The sequence below is a fragment of the Carassius auratus genome, chromosome 29, assembly GCF_003368295.1.
Source record: "Carassius auratus strain Wakin chromosome 29, ASM336829v1, whole genome shotgun sequence".
Classification (NCBI taxonomy): Eukaryota; Metazoa; Chordata; class Actinopteri; order Cypriniformes; family Cyprinidae; genus Carassius; species Carassius auratus.
The window spans coordinates 13034983-13048318 of NC_039271.1; the positions used below are offsets into that span (position 1 = coordinate 13034983).

Genomic DNA, 13336 nt, shown 5'->3' on the forward strand with positions numbered 1-13336 from the left:
AATAAACTTTATAGCTGAAAATTCAGCTTTGCCATCAAAAGAAAAAAAATGAATTTTTAAATATTACAATGAAAAAGTTTTTTTTTTAATTGTAATATTTAACAGTTACTGTTTTTATTGTATTTGTGATCAAATAAATGCAGCCTCGATGAGCTTAAGAGACTGTTTGATGTTTAAAAACATAAATAAAATTTAAAAAATCTAACCGAAATGGTCCCCAATTTTTTGTAATTTATTAATTCTACAGTACACACTTAACACATAGCATTCTATATCTATTTGTTCTGTATTACAAGTGCTGTGTAAGGTCTGGTATTGTTTCTTCAGGTGTCAGCCTGGTACAAAAGTAGCGTTATTTTTGACAACCCCTTGCAGCTTGGATATAAAACATCTCTGTTCTTTTCCTGTCATGTTCTAAGTCTCCTGTGAAGAACTGTGATATTGGGAACCGAAAGGGGAAGAATGAGCGAGTGAGCAAGTAAGTGTGTTGGTTCTCTCCTCGGGAACTCTGTTGCAGTCTCCTCACAGAAATCACTGAATATTTCAGCAGCTGTAATTGTGGCTAAGGAATACTGAGGTGCTTTCTGATCGTCTGCTCATCTAAATATCTCAGCAGAAACACACACACTTTATCTCCTGCTAACACTCTGAACAGCACTGGAGATATAAGTGTGCCATATACAAGGACAGCTTTGTACTATAGGGGAATGCATCATTTCTTTGGGTTGAGCATCTAAATTACATTCTAATCCTGTTTGATGAGTCCATAAGTAAACTATTACATTCCTTTTTAGTGCATATTTATTCTGATATATAGTAATTTTAAATGTGTATTTCTTTTACATTTTTGTATTCTCTATATTGCTTTGTTTTCTCTATATTGCTTCGGAATTCTGGTGAACATGTTCTTTATTTACTTTTCTGTTTTATGCAAAAAATTTGCATTGACACATCCAATCTAAGATCAAATATCTCACTGTCGGAAATGATCACAGTCAGCCTAATTGGCACAGACTGATCCTGGAACAGGTTTCTAATCTTTTTTTTTTTTTTTTTTTTTTGCATCTCGTCAGTGCAGTTCTTTGGTCTGAGTAAATATTTTCATCGCATAACACGTACCAAACAAAAAAAACCTTGCAAACATTTTCTTGAAACGGGCATCTGTGCACGCCCTGTGACATCTCTGAATCAGCGAGGCTAACAATTGTTCTGTCCTAATTGAGGAAGTCAGGGTTGAGCGGGTTTGAACTGCTGTGTTTTGTTCAGTATGCGTATTAAAGCCCTGTGCCCTGTGGTGAAACGTCATTTTTCAGGGGCACGGAAAGCGGCATTGACTGTTAGAAGTCATTACGTCTGTTCAAGAGAAAATCACTTATACACACAGCTCCTTTCATTGAGAGCTGCTAGGAAACAGAAGAAAAAAAAAAACATTTCGAGCCATTTTTATCATAACCTTGGAACTTTTTATAAATAGGGCTTCAAATTTTTCTCCTTCCAAGGTGTTTGATGAGTGGCTATAGCAGCCGTTCTGTAGATAATGTTTATACGCAGATCTGTATAAACTGATTTCTTTACCAGAGAGGTCAAGGCTTGATAGGCCGGTTTTATTGAAAGCAGATAAAGACGGTATTTGACTGTCAAGGTGCAATTTTTAAGATGGCTCTGTGCTTTCGAGACCAGCATTCTGATCTGCTCACTTGAGACAGAGAGACCGGTTTGTTCCTAATAAATTTGTTTCTCATGTAGTGTTGCTCTTATGTGCTCTTCAACCAGTTTACAAATGTCCGTCTCCTAAAACTCTCCGGTTATTGCCAGAAATTGTGTTCTGCCTTTGACTAGATCGGATGCCCTGGACAATTTAAATGCTAATTTTGAGACTATTTACTGACAATTAACCAATAATTGAGAATGATGTTCATCTTTTTTTTCTGTTATGATAACAAGTGATGACCTTTTTTATTCTATAATTTCAATATAATTATTTTGTATTATGGTTCATTCAGTGCAGAATCACGTGATCATTTATTTAGTTGTTTAAGGCTAATAAGCAAAACCATGCTATGTTTTCTGTGCTTGAGGTTCAGCTTTGTTTGTTAAAGAAGAAAAAAAAAAATATATATACACTCTTTTTGAAACATTGTAATACATTATGGAAGTATTTTTGAATGTTGCACAAAAAAGTTGTTGAATAATCAAACCAAGCAAAAAGGTGAGCATTTAATGCACTCACCAAACTGGACATGCACAGGGGATTTTTTTTTTTCGAAGCTCACCCTCACTGTGTTTGTGTGTGCAGGTATCGAGTGTCCCCGAGGGTCTCGAAACATGCCAGGTGGGATGCAGGTGGCAGAGCCGTACAGTGAGGAAGCCACGATTTTCACCAAAGAGCTAGTTCTTCAGAGAGAGGTAAGGCCTCTTCATATCGGCTCATATCTGTCATTTATAGCCTGCTTCTGTCACTTTAGTCTCCACAAGCTTTTTCTGGAAATTACTTTTCTGTAGTTGACATGACCGTGCCTGCGATGTTTGGTCTCCAACTATCTGCCCATTTTTCTTCTTGTTCTGACTCTTTACTGCTGTCTTCAGAGATACTCATACACCCATTGGAAACGAGCTTGCCTATTTCGGTCTACTATTCAGAGAATGGCTATCTGGATGTTTCGGTTACTCTGTGAATAATGGTCACAGAAATTGCATGTCCAAATGGAGGAACCGCAGATGTGATGATTCAATCACATGATTGCACACTATTCTTACCTTGTCCTCGGGGTGCTTGATGCTGTGCGGGTGCCGTTTCCATTAATGTTGTGTGAATGAGGCTGGCTCTGCAGTCGGGCCTAATGAGAGGAGCTTTTTTAAGAGCCTAACTTTAACCTGCACTTTACAGAGAGACTAGACACAGGAATCTACTGAGAATTACAAAAGCACCAGGAAGCAGGGAAAATAAAAAAGATATGGAGTCCTAATGATCTCCATCGCCCACAGTGAAACAAAGCCTTGGCTGTAATGGGAAACAGACATTCTTGTGGGCTGTGATCCACTCAAAGTGTGAAGCGTCATTTGTGTTTCGAAGTACCAGTCCATCTTTATGGACCATAGATGTTGGACCTGCAATCATACATTTGTGTTTTTAAGATTGCAGGTTTTCGAGCTTTGTTTTCTACAGTGAATGAAATTTAATGCTGAGCTCAGAAATGTTCTTTTAAAATGTAATAAATATAAATATTTCTAGCTTATATGGCTACTATACATTTTTCACATTTTCATAAGACAGAAATATTTATATTCACAGAAAGAACAATTTCTACAGTGAATCCTGAATATAATATTATATTTAAAATATAATATGTATAGAAAAATGTTCTTACCATTACCTTTGAATGTTTTTGATTAATATATAAAATATATTTTATGAATATAAAATTAGCAGATTATAATTTGTGGTTGAATGTATTTACTGTTTTTAAAAAATATTTTGTTTTATATAATCTATTAAAAAAGAAAGATTGATTAAAATATAAAGTATTATCTGCTAATTTAAAATCTATTAAATGTCTTGTCCAAATTGTGTGGGAAACATGTCAAGTATGATGCATTTAACAACATGATAAAACTGTTGTTCTCATCAAAAGAATTTCATCATTCTTTAAAAAAACTAAAGAAATAAAAAAATATTATACTTCAATTACATTTTGTTGGATGCCAAGTGATAAAATAATCCACCTTGTACCCAAATAACAAATCAGAAGGAGTGCAAAGAACATCAGTGCTTTTCTTTTCCTTTTCTTTTTTATTTTTTGTCCCGCTTTCCATATGTGCCATGTGCCATGTGCCAAGGAAGGCTGTTGTGTTTATATTGCCCACTTTAAGATGCATCCTGAAAGATGTTCCTCTCAATCTGGCTCTAATATCTCATGATCTGTAGCAAATAATTCAACTGGCTTGACAGGCTGCACGTTTCTTCCACACAAACCTTTACTGATTCTGAGGTTTCCACCAAGTGGAATTAAGACTGTATAGCTTTAGATTTCCTAAAGCACACATTGCAAGCTGCTACAGAAGGAACAAAAGCATCTGTGTGAGTGTTTGTGCTTTGATATAGTTGATTTAATATAGAAATGAATCACAATTTGTCAGTTTAAATCTTTTGATGTTGGCAGAGTATCCTCCTTCCTGACCTAAGATCCCAACATGACCTGACAGACCTTGTTGGGCTGATAATGCTGTGACAATATGTATTTAATACAACAGTGTCAGTGTGCTAGAGGTTATGCTGTTCCGTTTATGCCATCGAATATATATGTATATATACATATACATATCTCTTTAATTAAAATGGTTGCATTATTTTGTTTGGCATGTAATGTGAAGCTGTTTTAAAACAAATGACACTTATTGAATTGCAATGCATAATCTTACACTTTTGTTTGCATCCATCCAGTTCCTTTATAAAAAGAGGAATGGAATTATATTTAACTAGGCATAAGGATGAAATAATTACCGCATGATTTATTCAAATATAATTTCCAGCAAAACAAACTGTATTTGGTTTTATGCTCGTACTGTTATATAAAACTGTTCACACTGTGGCATAAGAGTGTGTGTTCTGCAGTACACTTACACACGGTTTGCATGGGTAAAGATACACTTTATTTTTTGTTGAACTTGATGAGAGATAATAGATTTGGTTTATTTCTTTCTCTTCTTGTCCATCTCTTGCTTTAGTGGAGTAGGGCAGAGGCGTGTGTGTGTGTGTGTGTGTGCGCGCATTCATGGGAAAGAGGCCTGCTGATGGCAGCACATGCAGAAACTCAAGCATGGCAGCTTGGAGTGAGCGAGCTGCTCGGACATAGTCGTGACTCATCCTCATACGTGCCACCCCCAGCTGCCTCTCACAGATCGTTCAAACTCAACAAATGACTTTTTTGTTTCAAAACTGCTACGTCTTACGTACACCCCGGTATCTCAGTCTGAGTGTGTCAAAGTGTATTTAGTGTGGCTTATGCACATGGTCTGTGAGTCTTTAGCACTTGAGTGGTTTATGTCTGGTTATGTGATCATATGCATCTCTGTGTTGTCCACTTGTTCAAACTTTAATTTTCCCATTCTCGTAAGAAATAAAGACATGTTACCAGGTTTCACCAGCTGTGCTTAAGTTAAAACTTGACACTGTTGTGGTGTAAATGATCACTAAGACAGTATTGCTGTTTATTATTATAATTATATTATACTATTTTCAATTAGCTTTGACTGGTTAAGTTTGAACCCTCAACAAGGTTAACTAAAATGCACACTTTACAGAGAGCTTACAACCTTCTAGCTAATTCCTGCTTTGCACTATTTAGTATGTGGGGAAACAGAAGCATGGCTCTTGGTGTACACTTTACATTCTTATTTAATTAAGTTTAACAAATGGCTGGTGCAAATCTACACAAAATAATATGGAGGCTTTGATGTGGACACTTTTGGCTTATGCCTGTAAGCAACCGCTTCGCAACACTCTGGCAACCACCTATACAACCCTCATTGTGTTGCCGAGTTTTGCACGGGTAAACAGCAATGTGGAGTTCTGCCCTTACATGAGCCATACATTCCAATATCATTACTTAAGTTTATCTCTGTTTCCATCTCTGCATCTTTCTTGCTTTCTCTAATTTGTTCTGTGTTGCCGATCAGTGTAGCCAACAATCTCTCTCTCTCTCTCTCTCGCTGAATAATTAATGGTGTGTTTGACAGGCAGGACACACTCTGGCCGGCTGAGCTCCTCTGGGAGAGCTGCTGTGGTCGAGTCGCATTAGAGATTTCTCCTCACCACACACATGCTCAAACTGTAGCATGTCATAAACTCTGCCGGTGGCCTCTTGGTTCAACCGAATGTGGCCATTCATACATATTTGAAGTCCGGCAGTCATGGGATTTTCAGATTTTTGCTCTGTTTGTCATGCTGTCGTGATTTTAAAGTATTAATGTGCTGGAACTGAGTTCATAAGAATGAGATTTGTCTCTGTACTCATAAATTTGGTTCCACATGATTCTCATATTTTCTCCAGCTGCTTTTCCAGCATGGTCCGACAAAGTCTTTTGTGAATGCACAATATTTTTAGATTAATAAATGCAGCTATTGATTTCAGCCCAGCCAAGATTTTAGGGTTGAGCCGGATTTTAAATGAGCTTTAAAATTGAATCTGAAAGCAAATATTAACCATTAAAGACCTAGAAGATTTTTGGGGCGCCTGACACACCTGCACTTTCTTTGTTTTTCAGACCTATTCTAGCAGTCAGCATCAAGTGCCATATATAGTTATAAACAGGAGGACTTATGGTTAAAGTCTCAATTTTACTTTCGTTTTCTCAAAGAATGAATGAGATCCACTGCCATTAATCTGCGTCAGAATCGATTTTACCGGGACATTACCTAGCGACCCAATAGGGCTTGGGCTTCGTGACGTTGTGACGCCACGTTGATGGTCTCTTTTACTGCTACTCGAACTACTGCGCAGTGTTTAGACATACTCCCTCTCATCCGTGTGTCTTAATTTGATTAATTAAAAATCTATTTCAACCATGGTAAACCGTTGTTGTATTGTGGGGTGTAATTGCGCAACACATAATCGCCATAGGGAAAATAAAATGAGAATGGATTAACTTTACACCGCTTTCCTGCTTGGAGGCACGACCATGGAGACCATAACATCTGAATATTAATTTATATAGCTTAAGTCAACATTGAAAATAAGGGAAATTTCTCGGGTTACTCATCCAAAATACGGGTAATTTCAACATTCATCTTTTTGTTGCTATCCCTCTGCTGACAGCAAAAATTCGTACTACAAAACTGCTGCATTAACTAACGTTAAGCGATTTGTGAAGCTAGGTCTAACGTGACTTTAGTTACAGATTGACGTGGAATCGTGCTCTCACAACAACCACGCTATCTTAAAAAGCCCAACATCAAGCTAAGGTTGCTTTCAAGTAAGCAAAATGAGCCTTGTAAACATCTGATCGCTGGAAGGGCAAGGAGTAGCAACAGGACAACAGCACATATACTTGACAGGTCTGATTGAGGGGCTAAGGGGATATTTTACAGGAAAATACTAAAAAGGAAAGACAGTGGGAAAAGAGCTCAAATTCGTGAGAAACCCGGAAAAAACGGGAGTGTTGACAGCTCCTAACTAACCATGTGTGAATGGTTGTTAGCACTAACGGTTACTAAACTAGCAGCTAGGTAGAGCGCAGCTTACCGGATTACTGTATGCCGTTGTTCCGGTTCTATGATCTGCAGCTCCTGAACCCTCTATTTGTGAACTGTACATGAGACTTCAATGACTTGTAGCGTCTGAAATATTCTGAAGTTTAGGCGCTCACAAAACAAACAAGGTAGCCGGAGATATCTGTAATGCAAAAGTTTGTCGTTCGTGCTCCACTCTTTGTTGGGAATTTCATATGGATCCAAACCATTAATAGTGCAGATGTTTTTCCACATAACGGTCCCTGGCATCCCTATTTAGCGTATCCCTATAAATCCCACAACCTTTTCCCGATTTTAAAATCTTTTTTCTTTCACTCAACTCTGCTCTTCTCGTTCAACTTGCTGTATGTTTACATTCGCGAGGCCAGCAACATGGCCGCCACGTCCCAGAATGCAACTCGGCGCCCAAGCCCTATATAGAAATCCCAGTGGTTTATCAGATATGTACCACTCTTTCATCCTTGGTTTTGATTTGTTTTACGTCAAAGTTTTCTGTCGTGTGTTTTTTTTGCTGCTTTTTCAGAGAGTCTTCTCATGCAAATGTGTTAGTTTGTTTTGTATTCATGCACTCGCTATAGACTACACTTTCACTTTGTGTTCGTTCATATTTCAAAAGCAATATGTTAAGTAGTAGTTCAAAAGACTACTTATTGGTTGAATATGGTACAGTTTGAACCAATCTGGGCTCGGGGGTGGGACTACACGTCAACAATCATTTCTGTTTGGCTCAGAGGAACGAAAGCATTGGTATCTTATGTCGAATCAATGTTATCAAAATGTGATGACATAATCACGTGCACTACGGCGCCTCTGAATATCCAATTGAGATAAATAAGATATCTCCGAAACGTGGAGAATCTCTGCTTTACATCACTTTTTCATTCAGATTGGATTAGCGGTTCAAAAGTTATTAAACAGCCGCGGGCGGCTGTCTCTGTCTTTGGGGGTTAAAAGGTCTCTGAACTCACAGATCTGATAACAGTATCGTGTGTATTAGTAATTGTGAAGCGCTGCATTTGTTTCTGTTCTTCAATGATCACAAGAACGGAGTAATAATCCAGTCCTCCTGATTATTTTTCCTCCTCACTGTCTGTATCTTAAAGGCCACCGATTGTGTTTCCCTGCAGCCTGGCTATGAGTGTAACCAGTTTGAACGCAAGCATTTGATGTAGTCATTTCCATCATAGCTCAACCTGCATGTTGAACGTTCTGTTGCTTTGTTTAAAGTATTAAGCAAAAAGTAAAACTTTTGTCACCTTCATGTTGTCAAGATAAACACTAAAGAATGTGCTGTCAGCTGTGGTGGTCAGAATTTCACTGTAACGCAGTTTACAGTTTACAAAATAAACAAACAACAGCGCGACAGCCCCCCACAGACGACTGCCGCGCACAAAACAGAAAATAAAATCAAGCCTGGTCCTCTCTTGCCTTCACTGTCGTAACTCCTCCCTTTATTCTTCTGGAGCTCCTCCGTGGGACTCGAGACCGGTGAGTGGTGCAGGTGTCGATCCTTTCCAATTACTCCACTAGTAATAAAAACATAATTTCATATAATTAACCAACAATAGATATTAAACTGTAACTATGCTTCCACTATTCAAGCTCGCTGTTTGGTTTAAGAATAAACCACCAATTTATCTTCGATATTTTTGCTGCATATGCTACAGAACAACAGCAGTTGTGCCAAGCGGTGCCATGCAGCCGGAGTTATTTTCTGTTCATTGCCAGTTAATTCAATAAAGACAGTTAACAGTCTAGCTTCTGAGTACTAAGTTATTAACCTAACAATAGCGGGTTCAGTTCATTTTTTTGCAGTGGGCCGCGCAATCACGTGTTTGGTTGTGTGGGCCTCGAGTTGGAAAAGGTTGGGAACCACTGCCTTAAAGTATCTTAAAATAACCACCATAATAAAACAAGTGGTTCACTGGGTCATACAAACGGAAGACAAAACAGGATCTATCAGGATACCAGACTACAGTGTAAAAAAAAAAAAAAAAAAAAACTTTTTCTGTAAATGTATTTTATTAATTTTTTTTTAAACATTATTGCAACTGATTACTTAACTGGGTGGGTTGGTTAAATACTTTTCATGGATATTTATAACTGCATTTCCATACCCTAAAGATATATTTACCAAAATGCACGACGAAAATACCATAAATGCAATTGGTATGACTCCCATCCTTTTAAGACAAAACAAAGGTATTCTATAGTGCACCTGAATATTTCTTTTCTTTGAAACTCATATCAAGGATATCTGAAGCTGAATCAAGGGACGGTAGCAGAACAGAGTGGAGTTTATTGATGCTTTTTATCTTCTGTTTGTGAAAGTGATTATGTGGATCTCGGATGTGCTCTCTGCAGTTCAGACTGATATCTGCTTCAATCTGTAGTCGTTTCTTCTGTTTTCTGCCAATCTTTCAGTTAAACTCTTTCCTTTTTTTTTCTTATTTTATTTGAGAGAAAGCTTTTATGAGCTTCTGTTCTGTGAACAACTCTGATTCTTTTGTGTTTCCCTCCCCTTACCTCATCTCTCTGTAACTCCATCTCAGTGCCTCAGTCTGAGAGTTTTAGGCACATCTCTTCCCTGGTGTGAATGAACTCGCCATTTTTAAGTACCCGCTTTGTTCATTTGTCCTTCGCTTCCTTTTCCCCTCCCTCTCTCACTTGTTTCTTTTCATGCTTTTGTTTGTCTGTTCATGCATTGGCTCAGTGTTCTCTGTACAAGACGTTTGCAGGGTTTTTCGAGTCGCTAGTTTGTTGCTAAGTGACTGGATGGCGAGAGAGACTGAAAGGAAGAGATGTTCACTCTTGGCTCTCTGCTGAGTAAAAGCCCCCCCCCCCCTCTCTCTCTCTCTGACCCCCTTGTGAGGGTGACATTTTGTCATCTTTTGAATTGAGGACTCTAATAAAGAAGCTTAAAGTCTTGCTCACCATTTCTCACTTTTGCTTTGTGCTTAGCAGATTTTTTTAGTTTGTTCCTTTTAGTTTTTATTATTCTATGAGATGTCCTCTTAATTTAAGTTTTTTTGTTTGTTTGTTTGTTTTTTAATTTGTAAATGTTTTAATTTTTTCAGTTTTCATTCTAGGTTAACTTAGTCATTTATGTACTTTTTCATTTTTTTTAAAGAATATTTTTATTTAGATTTAATTTGTTTTAGTAATTTTAGTACTATCTATTAGTTCTTTTTCATTTAATTTAGTTTTTTATCATATATTTAGATAATTTTATAATCTTAGTTTTACTTAACAGTGATCATTTTGAGTTTAGAAACATATATATATATATATATATATATATATATATATATATATATATATATATATATATATATATATATATATATATATATATATAAATACATTTATTTATTTACATGAAATTACATGTGGTAAAATAGTGCTTAACGTGGACCATAAATTGACTAAAATACGAAATAATGTTGATGTCTATGGAAATACAGTTATGCCAGTATGGAGTCTGTGTGGGGAAATTGCAGATTCATGTTATGTGTTTGGGATCATTGCTTGTGAGATTGTGTCATGAATATCATCTCTTCCTGTGTACCTGCATTTCTGAGCACCATGATCTGGAAATGTAGTTTCATGGCAGTGCTCATGTGAGTGTGAGATGAGGTGAATGTTTCCTGCAGAGGGCACACAGACCTCGACTGAGCCTAAACTCAACGCAGTGTGCACACAATTACCCTTCCAGCTATTTTTTCTCCCCTGCTAAAATAGAAGCAAATTAAAATGCTGTCATTACCCCTTCCATAGAGAGAGAGAGAGAGAGAGAGAGAGAGAGAGAGCTGTGTCCTAAGGCTGCTGGCCGTGAAAATGAGACATTGGTGACTTTCGCAGAGGCCCTTGTTGCAAAAGAAGTACTCACCGTTGTGTGTGTGCTGGATGAAATAGCAGAATGTCATAGAGCTCGAAGAAATGTGGACTTCCATCACAAGATCTCTAACAAGAGTTTTCCTGCCTTTGGATAGAAGTGGTTTTGCCTTTTCAGTGTAAATTTGCTGAAAGGGTTCGGAATTTAATCTATTGTACAGTTTTATTTTATTTATTAAGATTTTTTTTAAACACACTTTTTCAATCTGTTCCTTGCTGTTTCTTTGTGAAATTTACCAGCAGTCTGAGAGAAAACTATTTCTGCACCAAATTTGGTCCATGTAGAATATTGATCTTTATTTTATTTAAATGTAGTGCACAGGACTGTTTTTAATAAATATTTGACTACAGAATTATAGACTTTATAAAATGTATGTACAACCTAGTCCCTGTTCACTGCCATTATATAAACCAGCACAAGTTACACATTAAATTACCACATTAGATTTTGGCAAGATTTTAGAAATTATGTATTGCCAAAACCAGTAACCGAAACATTTTATAAAAAAGCTAATTGCTTAGCATTGCTTATTAACTAGCATCAATAAATGCTATTCAAATATGTTGACTCTAAAGATTACTGTTAGTATAATTCATTGTTGCAGTATTCATCAGCATTCAATAAAACTCCAGTGGCTGTGTGTAGATCTGTCATCTTTTCTTAACATTTCCAATTGCCAGCAGTCAGATCCTTCTGTGTCCTTCCAAATAGAGGAAATGCCCTTCCAAGAGAGCCCCACTCTATATACTCGCATTCACACGCAGACACCCTTTGTCTTTTTTTATTAAAGAGGCCATGGGTACACGGTTCATTGTGATCTGTTTTTTTTTTATATTGCTTATCTTTCTTTACCCTAGTAATATCACCATGGCCTCAATACCTTTTCCCCTTAAACGTCCAGTCTCAGGGCTCATTTCACCCAATAAGGGCTTTCTGTTTTAGGGTTCATTTTATACAAGTTTCCCATGGTCTTGGAAAACATGGGATTACCAGTTTTTATAGGCCTGGGAAAGTGATATACATGTAATAATATTGAAAACGTACAATGTTACATTTCTATGGCAAATAAATATTGCTTATTACATTACTATTAAAAAGTTTGGGATTATTGATTGAATTATTGAAAGTCTCTTATTCTCACCAGGACTTTTATTTGTTCAAAAATGAAGTAAAAACTGTAAAATTGTGAAATTATTACTATTACAACAACTGGTCGGCCGATCATTATTGCGCATCTCGTCAGTAAAGCCGGTTCTCTTATCAGCGGTAAATTCCATCAGGTGCGTGATTTCACATAGAGCAGCTGTTACTACACAGATCCATTGTTAACTGAGAAGATGTGCAAATAAACGCTGAAAATGAACGTGGATTTGCGCAGCTTCTCAGTTAACAATGGCTCTGTGTAGTAACTTAAATTTTGAGAATTTACCGCTGATTCGACAACCGGCTTTACTGACGAGATGCGCATAATGATCGGCCGATCGTGATCGGCGCACCCCTAACAACAACTATCATAATTACAACAACAATTTTTTATTTTTTTTGCAGCCATTTCTTCAGTCTTCAGTGTCACATGATCCATCAGAAATTATTATAATATGCTTATTTGGTAGGGCAGCACGATACATCGCAAGCAATGTTTAATGCGCATCTTGTTCACTCACAAGCTGCACAAAACCATAATCAAATTTTGCACATTTTTTGCACTGCTTGTTAGTGAACAACGGCTCTGTGTAGTTAATGCAGCTTCATGTGAAAACACGCAGGTGATGGAGATTTACCGCTGATTGCAGAACCGGCTTTAATGACGAATTGCGCATTAAATATCACATGCGATTTATCGTGCAGCCCTATTGTTTGGTAACACTATTATTTTGGAAAACCGTTGTACTGCATGATCTCACCGTCATGTCACTTTGGATCAATTTCATTCATCTTTACTAAATAAAAGTATACATTTCTTAAAAAAAAAAAAAAAAAACTACTACATACTGCGATTTTACAAACATTAAAACATGCCCATGAATCTCAGAAATGCTGTCTAGCTGGGCAGCTTACTAGGTTTTGTATCAGAGCCACTTTTGCCGTGACCTCTTTCAGAGCTCCAGCTTTGAGCAGCTTCCTGAAGTGAAGTGGTCTTGAGATGGAAAGAGATTTAGTTAGTCTTTATTTCGCACACCCCTGCCCTCGAC

The 13336-nt window shown here is 37.2% G+C and overlaps 1 protein-coding gene across 1 annotated transcript in view; it reads left to right on the plus strand.

Annotated features, from left to right (window-relative positions):
• The window catches only part of snd1 (staphylococcal nuclease and tudor domain containing 1), a 158907-nt gene that overhangs the window by 49834 nt on the left and 95737 nt on the right, over window positions 1-13336 (plus strand). The window contains exon 16 of the mRNA XM_026209660.1: window positions 2297-2406. Within this exon, the coding sequence (XP_026065445.1) occupies window positions 2297-2406 (110 nt within the window). The remainder of the gene's footprint in view (window positions 1-2296; window positions 2407-13336) is intronic.